This window comes from Pundamilia nyererei, unplaced genomic scaffold (assembly GCF_000239375.1).
Source record: "Pundamilia nyererei isolate P.nyererei 1_Seehausen unplaced genomic scaffold, PunNye1.0 scaffold00183, whole genome shotgun sequence".
Taxonomy (NCBI): domain Eukaryota; kingdom Metazoa; phylum Chordata; class Actinopteri; order Cichliformes; family Cichlidae; genus Pundamilia; species Pundamilia nyererei.
The window spans coordinates 419,951-435,268 of NW_005187584.1; the positions used below are offsets into that span (position 1 = coordinate 419,951).

The 15,318-nt window shown below is 46.1% G+C and overlaps 1 protein-coding gene across 2 annotated transcripts in view; it reads left to right on the forward strand.

Moving 5' to 3' along the window:
- p3h2 (prolyl 3-hydroxylase 2) overlaps positions 1–15,318 on the forward strand; it is a 44,173-nt gene that overhangs the window by 22,083 nt on the left and 6,772 nt on the right. For both annotated transcript variants that reach the window (XM_005746756.2, XM_005746757.2), the window contains exons 2-5: positions 9,991–10,143; positions 10,610–10,799; positions 12,787–12,918; positions 14,008–14,135. In XM_005746756.2, the coding sequence (XP_005746813.1) occupies positions 9,991–10,143; positions 10,610–10,799; positions 12,787–12,918; positions 14,008–14,135 (603 nt within the window). The remainder of the gene's footprint in view (positions 1–9,990; positions 10,144–10,609; positions 10,800–12,786; positions 12,919–14,007; positions 14,136–15,318) is intronic.

A 15,318-nucleotide genomic window follows, 5' to 3' on the forward strand; every position in this document is an offset into this window, starting at 1 on the left:
ATGTGACAGCATCAGCAGTCGTGCTGTGTGTGTGTGTGTGTGTGTGTGTGTGTGTGTGTGTGTGTGTGTGTGTGTGTGTGTCTGTGTGTCTGTGTGTGTCTGTGTGTGTGCATGCACTGGCAGGCTTGAGCTGGATTCCAGTCCCCATGCTGGGTGTCAGGAATGTTACATTTGTGTAATGTGACAGCATCAGCAGTCGTGCTGTGTGTGTGAGTGCAGAGCAGCATTGCTCTGTATCTGCCTCATAACTGCTTCCACTAAAAAATGTTCATTTCCAGAAATCACAGTAAAATATTTTGGTTTCACCATGAACGGACTGGATTCCTTCTCTTCATTTTCTTTTCTAGGCAAGGATAAATTTAGAAAACACGTGTGAAGGTATCCGACCAATGAAATCACAGCCCTTTGAACTGTACCCTCAGTCTGACATCACATGTTTTCACCCTTTTCATGGGAGCGGGAGTTCCTCTCCACATGTCCCAACACATCCTGAACGTGCGTTTGTGTCCACACTCCGCTGCAGTCCCCAGCAAATGTGTGCAAAGAGCCACGCTCAGCCCACAAAGGCTGGGGGGGGGGGCATTCAAACAGCCCCCAAGAGGGACATGCGGAGAAAACGTCTCGTCCCAGTGCTTCCACTGAGGATTCATGTGCTTTTCTTTGCATCATCCCATTATGTACAGAATGTATTTGGGCTGTTAAAAACGCGCTCATGAATCAGAATTATTGTCTCTGTCATGTGCAAGCAGGCTGTGCTGAAATCTCGCAGCGGGAGGACATAAAAGCGCGTCTGGTTTGGTTTCAGCTACATCGAGAATTTCTTCTACGTCTAATAATTGTTCCAGTCTGAGTGGATGATGCAGCTAATTTATCCTGAGCTTTTCATTCCTGAACAGCTGCTAATCGAAATTCACTCCTATGTTCATATTAGCTGACACAGATGTGGCTTGATTTATTTATTTGTTCACTTCTGTAGTTCCCCAGAGTGTCTCCGTAGTGTGGCAGTTTGCACACTTGGCTAACACGCCAAAGATTCCTGGTTTGATTCCCCGGAGACGACACACGTCTTCCTGCTGTGACGAGCCCTTTGTAAATAAGGGAGCAGCAAATAGTTTGTAGCTCACAAAACAGAGTCCGCTGCCTTTGTGGCAGATTTATAACAGAGTTATAATAAAAAGCACTTTTAAACTAACCTGGAAAAACATCCTTAATGTGATTGGTTTAAAGGAGAACAAGCGAACGCCACATCAGAAGAAACGCCAAGTGTTTCTCTCTGCGTCCAAAAGTTCGTAGTAAATATTTTATGAACTCGGCGTTTTGCCTCTTACTGCGAGCTGAACTCCCGTCTGCGTTTTCTCCCCATTCCCACCTCCTCGATGTCTCACCCTTTGACCCCTGCGGTGGCAGCGCCTCCTGTATCCAGCTGCATCGCTCTCCAGTGATGGTGGTTTCTGCAGGAGATGCGAAACTCAGCGGGACGGTCGTGAAAGGGAAGAATTAGACACCGAGCGGTCATAGCTGGTTTGAGACGTTTTTCTTTTTGGTTTCTTGGAGCACGTCAGCTTAGAGAGACGAGGCTCCGTCTTTGACTCACGCAGGTTTTATTGTTTCTGCTTCTTTGGACATTTCTTCACCTGTCCCGTGCAGTAAAAGGGTTTTTCTTTCCCCCCTGACTGAGGCTCAGAGGGTTGTGGTGTGATTTATGGGCTGTAGTCTTTTTATGACACTTTGAACAGAACCACTCCATCATTCTTTGTTTTTCTAATCCCGAGGGAAAAGGTGGGTCCATTACTCCAATCAGAGTGAGGCTGAACCAAGTCTGAACCGGCTCCTGACTCTCGGCAGCTGAGTGCATTTTTGGATGTTCCTTCTGCCGTGGTAGCTGATGCGCTCAGTTTTACAGAGACGTGGGGAAATGAGCTTAATTGCACATTTAATGGAGATTTCTATCAAACTAAAAGGACACAAGTTTGAAGGCTTCAAGTGTTTCCAAATTCCTGAATCTTCTGTTGAAATCTTCTGGTCCAGCTGTGGCTCTTGGATGCATTTCAGCCTCTCAGCAAAGGCCCCACAGAAGAAGTAGGTGGGTGTCACTGAAAGGCAGCTGGTAGCTGTAATCAGCAGGTTTCCATGAACTAATATATTTTCTGGAGTGTGGGCTGAGGGGGCAGCTGGATGCTGTCTGCAGAGGCAGTCTCTCCCACACTGACAGTTTCGCTCATTTGTTGCGCTTCTCTCGTGTAAACTCAACATTTGTCTTTATTTTAGCTTTGACACACAAACGCCACGTCTGGAAATGACCTTTGACCCCTGAGCCTGATTGGCATGCAGTGTGTTTAAATGTGCCGTTTCTCAAAACATCCTCCAAAATGGAGGATTCCTCGCTCTGTGGTTATTCAGAGAGAGATAAGATGAGAGCAAACAGCTTTCAGAGGTTATTGTGACATCTCGTCTCTTTCTCACCAACTCCAAGGACGAGTTTGATCCTCGGCTGCCTGTTTCATTTGCAGCGCTGCATGCTGGGATTAGTCAGCTCATGTTACCCATAACCTCTGTGTGTAGGTTTCCACCTGTGTGAATGTCAAGCTACAGCTTTTTTTAAACTCTTACATACCGAACGTTTCCCCTTTAATCTTGTGGGAGAGTAAAAGCTGAAGTAAACACGGCAACAAAGCCGATTTTCCCAAGTGTTTTCCTTGAATCCCGTGCAACATGGTAGAAGCTGCTGAGAAAGCTGGGCCGGTGGCACTTCGTTCACAGGCTCCTGTTTCTGTCAGGGTCTAAAAACAGATCTACACAAAGCAACAGACAAGACTGTTTCCACACTTCTTGGACTGGTCAACACTTTTCCAGTTTGGGAAAGAGGCACCTATTTTTATGTGGATGAAAACCGATGGAGTGTGAGATTGCGGGATAATAACCAAATAAAGACGTTGGCTAAGCAGGCCTGTTTCTCCCTGGGAGAAGAGAGCGTGTTATTGTGTTTCAGGCAGGAGGGAATGTGAGGAAGGTGTTGGGAGGAGGGGGAAGGAGAAAGACATCATGGGTGATTTTCCACCCCGTCTGCACTGCTTCAAACATTTGCACCTAATGTTTTCTTTAACGTTTCCACACAAAGTCGGTCCTGTGTTCCCTGACGCTGCCCGGGAAGCACGATCTGACGTGGGAAAGAGTGTGATGGTTGTCCAAGGATACAGTAGCTCATGTGGTGGCGTCAGCATAGCTTACAGGGAAAGTCAGGTTGTCTTGGCGTTCCTGCAAGTCTTTCCTTGGATGTCGCTGAAGTTGGAGGGAGTGATGCTCCCCCTGCAGCCCGGTGTCGTCAGTCGCAGCCCAGACATGCCTGCAGATTCCAGCCGCCTCAGGTCAGGTTGTCTGATCCACTTGAGCTCATACATGGACTCGTTATGTTTGGATAGCTAATGAGATTCTGGATCATGAGCGCCTGTTGTACATTATGAGTTCAGACCACTGTGGTCGCTTACGCTCACCCTCCCCTCGCTCTCTAAGGACAGCCAGCAGTTTCACAACACGTGTCTGAAGCTCGCTGCTGAACAGTGGCGTTATTATCTACTGCTGTTTTGTCTTCAGTGTACAGTCTGAGGCACTTTCAGGAAGAAACACGGGACTCCTATCTTGATGGGTGGAATGAAAGAGGCTTTTTAGCAGCGGTGAGGGTTTATTTAGGAATTCCTTTGGCGTGACCTTATTAGATCAGCACATGCTGGGCCGAGGACGGGGAGGGTCAAGGACGGGCAGAAAGAGGCCACTGTGCAGATCTGTCAGCAGGAATGGACAAATGAGAGAGGAGGAGGATGGAGCAGATCAAAGCGGACCACTTTAACCATGACATCACTCAGAGGAAAAGTTCCACTGGCCCACTTTTCTTTTTCGTCTTCTCCCACAGCGTGTGCTTCATGCGTTAGCCGTGTTTCATGTGCACCTTGAGCGTCTGGCTGCTTTCCTCGCTAGCATGGAAAAACTGAGCTGGAGTCCAAATAATGTGTTGGGCTTTTTGATTATATCAGTAGAGCAAAAAAAGTCAAGCCTTGGTGTAGCTGAGATGAAGGAGCGGCTCGGTCACTCCTCCTCACACAGTAAAGACATTATGTGGCCGTGTGTCCAGCTAGCTCCTACTGAAGCAATGTTTTGTCCATCAAAGCTCCAGAGATTCAAAGACTTAAGTGTGCGAGATGGAAAGGCTAATGTGTAGGTGTAACAACATCTTCCTTGCCAATTAGAGTCGCGTGAATCAAAAGCATGCTTTGTAATATGTTTCTGTTAAAGTTTGTGTTTTTTAAAAATGGGCTTCATTCCTGTTAATGTTGGCACGTGGTCTCAAAACGGGCACTGAAAGCGTCAAACACGAGGTCTTTTCCAGACTTCCTTCCACGCTTGAATTATCAATCAAAGCGCTCGCTGGTGACCTCTGAAGCAAAGCAGAAGGAAGCATGCGCTCGCCTCATCGGAGGCGATCATCCATTTGGACACATTTTCCCACGGTGGGTTTCTCTTGCAGGCACCGGTGTCAAGTTTTCACTCAGTATAGCTGCAGCAGCTTTCACTGGCAGTAAAAAGCCTTAAGAGTCAGCAGGTGTGTGCAGGTTTCTTCACCAGGTGAGAGCAGTCCCAGTCCTGTCCTCGTTTATTATTGATCTGCTAGAGCCAGCCATTGCTGAGCCATTACAACCCTGGTAAGGAGACGTATTTTGAACCATGACTGACTCGTCTCCTGCCAACTATGACGGCGTTTCATATCTGCATCTGGCAGATAAACCGAGGTACTGACATTTTCATATCCTAAAGATCTGTATAGCTCTGTGTAAATAATCATTCTGTACAATACGATAATTTTTAATCCTACAACTGTTTACAACTTGCATAGTTCCCATTTCTGTATAACTGTATATCTCAGATTCTGTAAAGTTATTTATTTCATATTCTGTATAGTTTTTCATATTTATATCCTGTTCATAGCTTGTACTCACTACAGCCTGTACATACTTATAGTTATAGAATATTCACAACATACTTCATACCGTGTACATTATAACATACCATAATAGACCCATTTCTGTAATATACTCACATATCTATATTATTGCTAATATATATTGTAATATATCTATATCACTAAAGCACTTCTGGATGGATGCAAACTGCATTTCGTTGCCCTGTACCTGTGCATGTGCAATGACAATAAAGTTGAATTCTATTCTATTCTATTTTATCAGGACAGATGCACACAAACTGCAGTTTCACTGAGTGGCTGAAGCATACAGCAGCGACGCCTTTCAGCCTATGGCGTTATTTTTGTGCCACTATTCTGAGCGCACGTGAACAAACTTTGCAGGTGCAAGTGTTGCATTTTGAGGAGAAATTTATTTCAAGCAAAGAAAAGCTGAATTTGAGTGAACAAAATTCATTGCTGCGTACAAAAAATGTATTTCAGTGTTTGCTATTATCCACACACACACACAACAGCAGCCCCTCTCGCTCAGTTTTTGCATTTGCGCTCGCTCACAATGTGTTGCTCGCGCTCTCAACATTTCTGCCCGTTCGCGCTCAACTCTTTCTCTACACCGTTATATTTGTGCCACAAAACCAAACTTTTTTTGCGTGCACTCAGAATAGTGGCAGAAAAATAACGCCGTGTTCAGCCTGCATACCCTCAAGTTTCAAAGCTGTAACATTTTGGGAGGAGTTTGTTTGAAACCTTTGCAAGAAGAAGGGGAATAGGAGAGGAGTTGTGCACTATAATCTTGAATTTGTTACTATCCTGCAGCTTTTCCTGCCCCTACTTTTGACGTAAACACTAAAATCTGTGTAACACTCTCAAAGCTCAAACTTCTTGGTATCTAGAAGCTTATAAATACTGCTCATCTCTCAGCTGTTCAGAACTGTGTGCAGAGGAACTTGTAGCGCTGCCATGTGTGCACTGTGTCACATCATCACTGCGTCTGCAGCGCCAGCCCACACCTATCTGCATACTTTTGACTGGAAGGTGCAGCCCCAGAGGAGAAAAGCATGCAAATGCACATTTAACTTGGCACTAACACGTTCCCACATCAAGAGCACGTCTCTGAGTGGCAGGGCGGTCCAGCAGCTCGTACACAGGTCGCTCTTTTCCAGGCTGGACACACTGACTGGTGCTTATTCATCTCTACAGGTGCTGCTTTGAAATTCACGAGGGAGGAGAAAGTCAGCACAGTTTACATCTTGTACATCATAAGATTTGCTTTCTGTGGCAGAAACTGAGTTTTAAATGCACAGGAAAAATATTCCTGCTGTGTTGTTTTGGAGAGAGTGAAAGCTGAACTCTGTTCACTGTGACTGACAGTCCAGTTTTCTAACAATCAAATGAATACGTGTAATGTGGCTAACTCATTTAAAATCCGTCAGTTTTCACAGTTGCAATCGTTTGTTTGACAGGAAAAGAAACTACCATCAGAAAGTCTGCCTGTAACATTTGCCTCTAATGTCTCTGGTTTAAGATAAGATAACCTTTATTAGTCCCACGTGTGGGAAATGTGTTGTTTCATGCACGAGTGAGGACGACACTGCAATTCAATTCAGCTTTATTTATACAGCCCCAAATCACAACAGTCACCTCAATGTGCTTTATACTGTAAGGTCGACCCTACAATAATACATACAGGGAAAATCCCAACAATCATATGACCCCCTGTGAGCAAGCACTGTGGCGACAGTGGGAAGGAAAAACTGCCTTTTAACAGGAAGAAACCTCCGTCAGAACCAGGCTCCGGGAGGGGCGGGGCCATCTGCTGCAGTCAGGTGCTTGATTTGTACGGTCAGCAAAAAATGAATTGTTTCAGCATTTAGTCTGAGTGTAGTCAGAAGTGATACCAACGATGCAATATTTGCACCACATGCAGAAATATTGCTGCTAATAAAACATCAGTTGGCTTTACCTACACATGACTGTCTTTATGCCGAACGTTCGGCCGAATAGCGTGATGGAAATCCCACAGCCGTGATTGATTCGGGCTCCGTCATGCTGAGGGAGTGTTTGATATATGAACATGTGTTTTCAATGCAGAAGCTTCCAGCTTGGACTCACTTGGGGGTTTCGCAGTTTGAGTCAGTACACGACTCTCAGAAATACTTTGTTTTATCTCTCCATAAAATGGTAGCGAGCATCTCAGACTGATGACCTCCGGCACTATTAAACTTTGCTATTTGCTAATGAACAGTATATTTAGTCCTGAGTGTGCAGGGGTCCTCGCACTGTGTGCTGTGTCTGATTGGCTGGAATGATTCCTGCCTCGGTAAAGCAGGCCCTGAGCCCTGAGCCCTGAGCCATGTCGTCCCTGTGAATGTATGTTAGCAGCTGGGGAGAGAGTACTCTGTACCAAGCTGCTGTGACCTGCTGGTACTGTGCACAAAGCAGATGATCAGAGCTGACAACAGTGTCTTAAAGGAGAATGTTGTATCTCGAACGCAGCAGCGTGTGCTGTGCCATCAGCTCCTCCCTCTGGTCCACTTCAGACCGTGCACTCCAGCGAAGGTTGCATTACTCGTCATCGTGCATGTATGTGCACGTCGTGGTTGTGTAAATTTGATGTTTCCGTTTCTTCCTGTGTGGTTTTCAAAAGCTTTCAAACCTTTTATGTTACGCTGAGTTAAAATGTGGAGTTCCCAGTGTTTGCAGCAGGAGTGGGCTGGTAGCCAAACTCGTGCCACAAAGATCATCCATGCTTTTTTAAAATAAGAAGCTGATCTTGATCTTCAGAACACACGTTCTCATCTACTTATCAACCATCTGATCTTATTCCTTATCTTAAACCTCTGAACTTCATCAGGAACGTGTCGAAGACACCTCGGTCTTATCGTAGTTGTGTTCGTGTCTTCAGTCCAGGAATGCTGCTTCACTCTCAGGACTAACCCAGCATGTCCAGCTGGCCGTCAGACAGACGGGGAGGGATTCTTCAAAAAGAAATTCATTATTTGTGGCTCTGCTTCTTCCATCAGAGCAGGCCACTGCAGCTTTCATGATGTACACTTCTTGGAAGATTTTATCCCCCACAGAAAACACAAAGACGTCTCTGTTTGTCTATCTTCAGCATGTGAGTTTGTGCATTAAGGTCCCTGCAGGAAAGGATATCCGTGCATACATGTGGACTTTCCCGAACTTTATCTAATAAAGAACAAAGGAGCACAAAGCGAGACCTTTACTGTAACAAATGCCTTTTTACTGGCAAACATGAATCGGTGCCTGGTGGCCAAATGAGGGGTTGGCATGTGTGGAGTTCTGTTTTTGTCAGTCCGACATGCTCGACTGGAGAGAGGTTAGCTTGTGAAATGCTGGGGTCTGCTTTAAATTTGCACCTGTTGGCGACATGATGGATTGAGACAATTAGCGTCAGATGGCTCTGCTGCTGAGCAGCCTTCCAGGGGATACGCAGCCGACATCGTCTCCAACCTTGTCAACTTTCACCTTTCTGTGTTTTGTTCTCTCGTAATCGTTCTGCTCTCTACTCGGCTGCTTCTGCCTACAGTTCGGTCACTGTCGAGCACTTCATGTGAATTTCGAAGCTCTTTATCGCTCAGTTTTGGCTTTGTTGGTAGCGTGTTTATAGCCATCCAACAGAACGGCAGATTAAAACCTGCAGGCACTTATCATGTTTGAGTTCAAACAGAGTGACATCCAGTGAACCAGATCCAATGCAGGCTGGTGTTTAGAGCCCTTTTGTTTGTTGACTGTATACAGAGTTGGCTGCAGAGAGAAATGTGTCCGTGTTGAGGCTTGAACGCGATGACTATCTAATCTGAAAGGCACCAGGCGCGTCCTGATAGCCGACTTTTACAAACCGTGTGGGTCGTTTTAGAGATGAAAAGGGCAAACGTTGGAATTCAAATTGCTCAAGATGCCCTTACTCTTCCCCCTGATCCGTTTGTTTGGTTTGTTGCTGTTCGGTTGAGGCCGGAGCCAGCAGCGGTGTTTTGTAAAGGTTACATCTAAAAAAGCAGCTTAATATATGCTGAGCCCAGCGTGGCTTCAACCAGCCCCACCGTCGCAGAGGGATGGACTTGGTTTGTAACAGTAACCAAGTGCTGCCTTAGTACTGAGCGGCCCAAAGTGTTCAATCCCCCACATCATTACACCAGCAGGAGTTATTGATACAGGGATCCAGGTTTTCACATCGTTTACATCAAATCCTCAGCCCACCGAGAGCCAGCAGACCAGGCAGCGAGTTTCCTCTCTTCTCCAATCTGGTACCGAGTTTCCTGTTGTTGGCTCAGCACTCGGTGGGCTCTGTGGCTGCTTCAGGATTCAGTGTGGTGTGTGTTCACAGATGCTCTTCTATATTCGTTGGTTGATTCCTTCCTATCAGCTTGATTGTTGTTTGGTCAGCAGCTTCTGAAATACTCTTATTAGCCTGTCGGGCAATAAAGTCTCTCTCTTTCCTATTTTGTGCTTGCTTTGAACTTCAGCAGGCGATGGAGAACTAGAGGTAAAAAGCATCAGTGGTCACGCCCAAATGTTCGTCTCGTTGAATGTCTAAACCTCTCGTTGTTTGGCTTTATGGGCAGCAGTTGTTCAGGTGCAGCGTTGCTGCTTCAGCTCCTGCACATGCTGAGCGTGTGCTTGCCCCCCCGTGTTGCTGCTTTATGGCAGACGAGCACCTTGGATGCATTTGAGTTTGAGTGAGGAAGAAACACTGTACAAATGATTATTTTATGAGTTCAAAAATCGATGCCAAACATTTTAGGAAAGCAATCTGTTTCTTCGGGCAGATGCTTCAGAAGAACAGCTGCAGATTCTTTCCAGGTATAGCACGTCAGCTTATGGATAACAGAGAGCTGTCCATCTGTTTAATGCTGCAAACATGAAGATAAATTTATTGTCTGAATTCTACTGTAGTTTGCTCCAAAAATGCCCGTCACAAACTTTACGTTCTTAATTCTGCTGACACGACTATTTCAATAACCCCTTTTTCTTTCTGTCTATGCTCTTTTTATTTCCAGTTGCAGCGGCCCGACAAGGCTGCAGAGGCGGCTCACACCTACTTCCAGGCCAATCCAGAGCATGTGGAGATGGGCCGGGACCTGGAGCAGTACAAAAACCTGCAGGGCGTCAAGGAAACCCACTTTGTGGACCGAGAAGCCCGGCCTCACCAGGCAAGACACAAAACCTTAATCTGTCAGACATTTCAGTTTATTTGGGCTTCATGTCCTGATGCATCTTCATAAACCACGTGTACTGAATTTAATACAAAAAGCATTTCTGCCCGAGGTTTCACTTTTCCTACTTTGCTTCTTTCCAAATGTTTGAAACCATGGGAAGCGGCACTTCCTGTTTGAAGGGGCTTTGTGTTAATGGTGCTTGCAGTTTAATGACTGGAAACATCTCAGTGGCAGCTGTGGTGAAGCTGCCTCTGAGTGTCTCACTGAGTGAAACTTGTGCTTCAGTTCAAAGTTTTAACTGTGGATGAGTCCCAAGTGTTTCTGCTGAAGCATGTGCTGCCCCGCCCTTCCTCAGCGGCAGAACGTGACGTTCACCAGCTGTCATCATTATGGGAATCATATTGCTCTGCGACTATATGGCTGAAATCGTTTTTGTCTTGGTTATCGCCTCCTGTCGCAGCGCTCCTTCACAGCGGCAGTGCAGTTGTACGATAAAGGCGACTACGAAGGAGCGACTGCTCTCTTTGAGGAGGCGTTGGTGGAATACTACAAGGCAGACGTGGACTGTCGGGCGCTGTGCCAAGGCCCGCAGAAGTTTGAGGGCCAAGATCACCTCCGATACCGCTACAGCCTCCATGAAGTCGTATCAGGTAAGAAATCAGGCGCTCTGTCGAGGAGGCGTCTGGGTTCCAGTCTGACCTTTGACCTTTGCTTTGCTCTCCCGCTTTTCACTGCAGTAAGCAAACAAAAGAAAGCAGTTGAGATCCAGAACCGAGGTCACGTCTTCTCTCACGTGTCCCGCGCAAAGTCAAAAGCTATGGCACGTCTGTCTGCACCAGTCAGAGTCGAGTTTGAGCTGCATGTTTAAGAGTCCCAATAAATCCCAGTTTAGTTGAGTCTGTTCAGAATTATTAGCAGAGCTGTGCGGTTAGCTCTGGGAGGCAGTCGACATGCTTCATAACCATGTTTGGCAGAAACGGCCTGAACCCAGGCCAGCTCTCTCTCCCGTCACCTCATTCCACTGCTGCGATCGTTGTTCTTGGCGTCTTTGCTTAAAGGAGCATTAGTTACTACATGCCTGGGCTCATTAACTAAAATTGTAGTGACATCCATGCAATTATTGGATGTGTTTTGGTTTTTATTCATTCAGAATATGAAGGTTTCTGTAGCTGAGACTCGAGGTGTGACAGATAAAAGGAAACGTGTTGTGAAGCTGACTTTTAGGAGCTTTTATTCTTGTACCTGAACACACCACGAGATAAGCTTTTTTAAACGGTTCAGTGTTTTTCCCGTCGACAGTTTTGAGGGATTTTAACCACAAAAATGAAAGTTAGTGTAATTTACACAACTTTATCTCCCCAATGGCGTCTCTCAGTTCAACTCCAAAGGTCACTGGCAGCCTGGCGTCCATCACACTGACAGCTGGCGAAAGGTTAACCGCATAGCTTCATCACAAAATATTGTTCAAACGTTTTTAATGAGCTGGATAAATAACAGGCATTTATCTCATGCTTCACATACTGCTGTCAGTTTGTGTTGTTTCTGTAGACCTTAATGATCTTGTTGAACCAGATCACAGTTATAATTTTAGTATTATTATATTACACTGTGACTGGGCAGGGTGTTATTATCATTCTTATTATTGTAAGAGTTTGTGAGTTTGAGCAGTAGCTGCAGGTTAGTCGTATCCAGGATGCATAAACGCTGAGAGGCTTTGTTTCACTTACAGTTGGAGGCTCATTTTCCACAGCGCTGCCACGGCACAGGCTGCGATCGTCATAATGCGCAACATGACTCGCATATACAGGAGTTTTAAAGGATTACTTTCTCCTTCACTGACCCAGAAAGTCAAATCCCTTTGCATGATTCAGATCCGACCTTTGCTCCTGCGAGAGAGTAAGGAAAGCGCTGCTGCAGCTGCTCAGACATCGCCTCAGTATACTTGCACATAAACGATGAGCACACGTCCTCATAAAGCACGCTCATCGAGCTCTGCTGGCTCTCCTCTCAGGGATCAACATGAGGAAATCATGTGCTGAGCCTTGTTTTTTGAATTTCCATTAATGTTTCATTCTACAAAGATCTGCCAAGACTGGAAACTGCGAGAACCTTTTTCATTTATTCATCAACGTTTTTATCCAGTTATTTTCCAAATTTGGACTCGGAAAGTTCTCAGATGTTCTGTGTTTTAGATTAGACTTTACTGGGACTCGTCAGTGTTTTGATGAAGTATCTGCCCTGAGATGAGCTCGGGCTCTTTTCCATTAGACCAGCTGAAAGTCGGCCTTTAATGTGCGTAAATCCCAGATCTGGTCTCATACCATCTGTATGAGTTGCAGTAACTATAACATGAAGTTTGTTATGTGTGTATGTTGGAGTGCATTTATGGCGTGTCTGTGCACTTTGAACACAGGACATCCTGTAACAGGATCCCTCCTGCGGCTTCTTTCAGGCCTATTGTCAAACATCTTTTCAGTTTCTGGAACTATGAACATATAAAGCAACAACATGAGAGTTCGCTCTCTGCACGACCCCGTGGTTACCTGCCTGGAAGAGTCACGTCCTCGTCTCACAGCAGAAGGAATTTATGCTAAACTCAAATCAAAGACCAGCTCTGAGATCTTTCGTTGTTTGCAGATCACTTCACTCAGGTGCTGCACTGCGAGCACGAGTGTGTCAGAGACCTCGCCACTCGACCCGGCCGCCTCTCACCTATGGAGAACTTCCTGCCTCTGCACTACGATTACCTTCAGTTTGCCTACTTCAAAGGTAGGTTGTTCTTTAGTGTAAAAAATGGTGACTGCACAATACTTTCAGACACTGTCTGTGTGAAGCTCAGTCTGACTGCACAATTATGAAGATGGATCCACCCATGAGTCCAACGCCCACACAAACACAGACATGTGTGTACACGAAGGCCCCACGACCACAAAGAGCTGCAGACGAGTGGGTCGGCACGCCGGTCGAGTCTCACCTTGTATCACGAGCATCAACGGCGTGGCTCTGTGGTGCGCGCGAGTGTGAAAACATCTAAACGAGGGAGTGAAGAGTTCAGCACAGAAGTGTTGGCACGGCAACAACGCGTAGACGGGAAAAGATGGCGCTGAGGAGTTGTGACATCACTGATTATCGTAATGACCTGTAAACATGTGGCTCCAATAAGGAATCGTGGATCAGTGGGTCTGAGTGTGGGTGTGTCTCTTGCTTTGGCTGCTGTGTGATAATAATGGGAATGACTCAAAAATCTGACTTAAAAAGTTTGAACTTTTGTCCGACATTGTTTTCTTGATAAAAAGTTCATGCGCGGAGCGCTCGTGCTAACATCCTGTTAAAGGTTGGAAGTTTAAGGCAGCTGCTTGTTGCCTGCGAGGCAGGAACGTCGCTGCCTGTGACCTCCTGCTGTTTCACTCCTCAGCACCAGCAGGACTCATACCGTTGCAGCTTTTTCCTAAACACGTCAGTGGCATTTTCCCAAAGCTCCACACTCTGACGCCTGCGAGGAGATAATAAACTGCAGCAGAGGTAGGAGAGCTTTGGTTAACCTTCAGCCTCTCGTCAGGAGTGCGTTTGTGCTCGCAGACGTCTCAGGAAGCGCTCGGTGACGGCCGCTGGTCTCCTTCTGTTGTAGCAACCTGAGCCTGTGTGTGCCGTCTCCACTACGTCAACCTTTGGCTTTGTTTGTAACGAGAGTTTTGGAACGTCAGCTGTGACACATGGGTCTCATATACTCACATACTCCAGTCCTTCCACAAAACACTCGGTACACGCTTTGCACATGTGTGACATGCATGATACAGTCTACTCCTGTGGAAACTCCAAGATAAAACTCCTTCATTTGCTTTGTGTGTCTCTCTGCAGCGGGCAGGCTGGAGGAGGCGCTGCAGTGCGCCCTCACCTACCTTTTGTTCCACGAGGGAGAGGAGTTCATGAAGGAAAACGCCGATTACTACAGAGAGGAGCTGGGACATGATGCTGAGCCACGAGAGGTAAGGAGCTGATGTGTTTGGACGTGAAGACACCAGATGAATTTAGTGAATGGGCCTCTAAATGAAACTTCATAAGAAGAGCAACGTGTCGAGTGTGTTTAGTGTCTGTGCCCGGCTACGTTACTGCTCGAATATGCAGGATGTTGCATGAGAGAGCTGCGATCATTTGTTTTGGCCTCTGTTTGTTTGAGTTCGTATGTAAAGATGGAAGTTTTACCGATGAAAGTAAAAATGCAAATAAAACACCAACAAGTCATTTGAGAAGATTTCACTGAAGCGACTGGAAGGTAGGTGGCGTGGACACAAAGTTCGAGTCTCAGTGACCTCTGACCTCAAGGTCAGAGGTGATGTTTCCTGAAAATCTTGTGAATGCGATAACTTGGGAACAAGGTGACGTAGGATTTTGAAATTCATCCCATATGTGCATCACTAGGAGGCTGATCGCCGCCGGTACTTCTTAATTATCTGCAGACGTGATTCTGCTTGTTCTTTTCCCTCTTTTCAAAGACTCAAAGCTGGACGGTGTAATCAGGTTAATCGAGGCGCTCCGGGCTTTATGCGGTTTCTTTTAAGTTATGAGAACAAACTCTTTCAAACACCTTTCTGCGCTGAGAGGAATGAGGCTGAGGTAACTGGCAAGTGCGTCAAAGAAACAGTAAAGATTAAATAAAGGCTAAAGATTCCACTTGAGATGGATGTGCAGTAATGTAACAGGAGTGTTGGCGTGAGACGTCCGGGACTGGAGAGGAAAAGTGTGGATTTAAGGAAACCCGAGGAGACGAGAGGCAGCGGCACTCCTGCTGTATGTCTTGGATGAAGCAGCTACTTGCCACTTGGCAGCTGCTGCCTCTTCAAGTTTGCTTTTCACTCGTGTACGTTTTCCATCCAGCTGGCAGCACTCGGCACATTTCACTCTATCGACATGCAATGTTTACAGCAACATAGTTTCCCCTGCCATCTTTTTTATTGTTATTCTGAGTAACTAAAGGCTAAATGTCTGCAAGCTAGTGAAAATGAAATCTGCAGAGGCTGACTACTGCTCATCAGCTACTTGTGCGCTGAGCGTTTGTTCTTCCTAAACTCTGATCAGCTGCTTTAAGAGGGAAACGCTGCCTCAGTCCAGCTCCAAGTAAACGGCTTTTCTCCTAAAGCCTGTTATTCATTAGAGACACTGAGTGTGTGT